Raw genomic sequence first — 2645 nt, forward strand, 5'->3', positions numbered from 1 at the left:
TGATATGATCCATTGATACAAAATGGATTGCTGACTTGACTCGACACGAATTCAATGACTTTCCCAAGTAAGAACATACTACGGATCTTTTTCAAACCTATGATCTTGAACTCCTAATGTGTGAAGGCGAAAAAATTGTGAACATCGGCCTAGAGATGAAGTTAAGACTTGAAGTTTATGGGTTCAAGATTCTAATTATTTTAAGTTATCGGGTTTTAATAGTTTGTATATATTTAGTGAGTTTCTTAAAACAAATACTATATGATTTGAACCTAAGTTACTAGGTTTGACCGCACCCGTAAATTATACTTTGGTTCCGCCCAACAGGAAAGTTAGATGAAAGATTTCAAATGAACTTTCCCCATTTTGTGCGCATAACATGTTGCTGCCTCATGGACCATAAAATCAATGAGTAATTGCTTGACAACTTAGAGAAGAAGACACACATACTCTGGCACATACATGATGTTCTTCAATTAATTGACTCAAACCAGTATAGAAGAAGAAACATCCACTGTACTTGTGGAAGAACTCTCTTTGCTTATTGTATGTCGTACAGTAGCGATCATATCACATAATAATATTATTACACCAGGGTGGGTGTGGGTGAAAATAAATGCAAAAGTGAGGCGATTACGTGTTATCAAGTAAGAGGCCAGAGTTGAAGGACCTCTGGTTGGCGCAGTCAATGTTGTCTCCAGGACTTACTCCAAGAATGGAACAGTACCTCCTATAAAATCCAATACGATCTTGGACCCTAGCGTCGGAGCCGCGCCCACATTCCAATCCCCCGTTGATGATATTTGTTATGACCCCATATCCTGGGAGGCGGTTGGCTGCTCTATCTGCAGCTGATGGTGTCCATCGCCCCGTGATCACATCGTAACAAGATGGATTTGGTGCTTGAACTGTCATCCAAAACCAAATTGCTGACTTAAATGAGACGACTAGGTTTGTGGCCACCAGATCTGGGTTGTTTAGGAGGTTCACCCCAATGGCTCTCCCACAAGGCCCATAATTGTAGTTGCTGAATAAAAGAAAGATACAAACTAATGTTTAATTGGTCAAAATTATGAGGTGCACAACATTATGGCAAGCAGAAACTCACTATGAAATTTGGATGGGGCCTCTTCCGTAATATTTCTTGCCAGGAGCACATGGCCATTGAGAACTTTGAACACAGTAGCTAGGAGGGTTACCTTGTTCTCTAAGGTAGCAGTAACCCCATGCGTATCGCCCATCCGGTGCTGTAGCCCATCCTCCTGCCAAGGGGTCCATTTTTGTCAATTAATAAAAGCAAATTAATTGTCTCAATTTTCGAAAGACTGTATACGGTAAAAATCGGATACGCTTTAAACCGGTGAGACCAGGAACCGGAGGAAGAAGGGGACAAGAACATGCACGAGGACTTTCATTCTGAATCGGAGGAACGCTTCGACCGAGGCCAAGGAAGGGCATCATTTGATCCGGTTTCTTTATGGCCGAGTTGGTTGTTGTCGTTGGTCCGTTTGGTCATGGCCGTTAGTCCGTTTATTCGTGGCCGTTGGTCCGGGAGATCCGTTGCGCGATTGCCACGCGTCGATAACGTCCTGTCATGCTCAACTGTCAATCATACGAGTGTTAGACCGTACGGCCAACCTAACCCAACCTAATCCAAGTCAGAGTTTTTCTTTACTTTTAGTTTTCTCTTATTTTATGGAGCCCATGAGGCAACACTATAAATAAGGGTCATTGTCCGCTTTTAAGGGGTTGGCTCCTTAACATCAAGAACATTCTTTTGTACTAGAAATATATACAAATCTCTCTCATTATCGTGTTGCAATCCGAATTCATTGTGTTCATCTCTATTACATTTCTTCAATCAAGTAACACTCATATATTAGTAAACATACAAGTATATAGCAAACCACCGATTATTAGTTGCTTCTTCATAGCATATTCATATATTTCTTTTCTCTATCAGAGGGATTCAAGGCACAACCACATATCCTATACCTCACCCACAAATTTAATTGATTATCCAAATTCGGGGTAAATAGTTTGGTGCCCACCGTGGGGCTAGGATAATAGTGGTCTTTTACCTTGATCTCTACCTTAGCCATCAAAATCGAAAACATCTTCTGTTCTTCACTAAAAAAACAGACTAAATAGCTGACAGTGGGAAATCTGGTCACGTCAACAACAACGAGATCGTGGCCGAAAACGAAGGCAGCGGTCCACGAGGATTGCCAAACCCCGCTGATCCTAACCCCGTTAATTCGAGGGAGGGCCTCAACCATCAAAACACCGTGGACCAGGAGAATGCCGCCCAACCGGCTACCGACCCTTTAAATACACACAATTCAATTACTTTGTCCCGGACTCAGGGCCGGAAAGAACCAGAAGCCCCAAATGATAATATTGACTTACGTTTAATTTTGTAAATGTTTCAGGAACAGAGAGCGGCGATTTCCGAACAGGGAATCGCGATAGCCCGGTTGCAAAACGTAAAAGATAAAACGACTTCGGAGGAGGCGAAGGGTGCTGCCGAACTCGGGAAAGATGAGGCACGGATGGTCGAGAGCAATGGGTCCGGAGCTGGTTCCTCCACCGAGGTTCTGAAAATGCTCGAGACTTTGGCAAAGCGGGTAGACTCGATCGAAAAA

General features: G+C 42.9%; 1 protein-coding gene across 1 annotated transcript; it reads right to left on the reverse strand.

Annotated features, from left to right (window-relative positions):
* Positions 1-602: 602 nt before the first annotated feature.
* On the reverse strand, positions 603-1278 carry LOC132607839 (endochitinase 3-like). Its single transcript, XM_060321915.1, has 2 exons — positions 1109-1278; positions 603-1027 (listed from the first exon to the last, which is right to left on the reverse strand). Exons 1-2 carry the CDS (start codon positions 1276-1278, stop codon positions 634-636), a joined length of 564 nt encoding a protein of 187 aa, XP_060177898.1. The 3' UTR covers positions 603-633.
* Between the last annotated feature and the right edge of the window lie 1367 nt (positions 1279-2645).

This window comes from Lycium barbarum, chromosome 8 (assembly GCF_019175385.1).
Source record: "Lycium barbarum isolate Lr01 chromosome 8, ASM1917538v2, whole genome shotgun sequence".
Taxonomy (NCBI): domain Eukaryota; kingdom Viridiplantae; phylum Streptophyta; class Magnoliopsida; order Solanales; family Solanaceae; genus Lycium; species Lycium barbarum.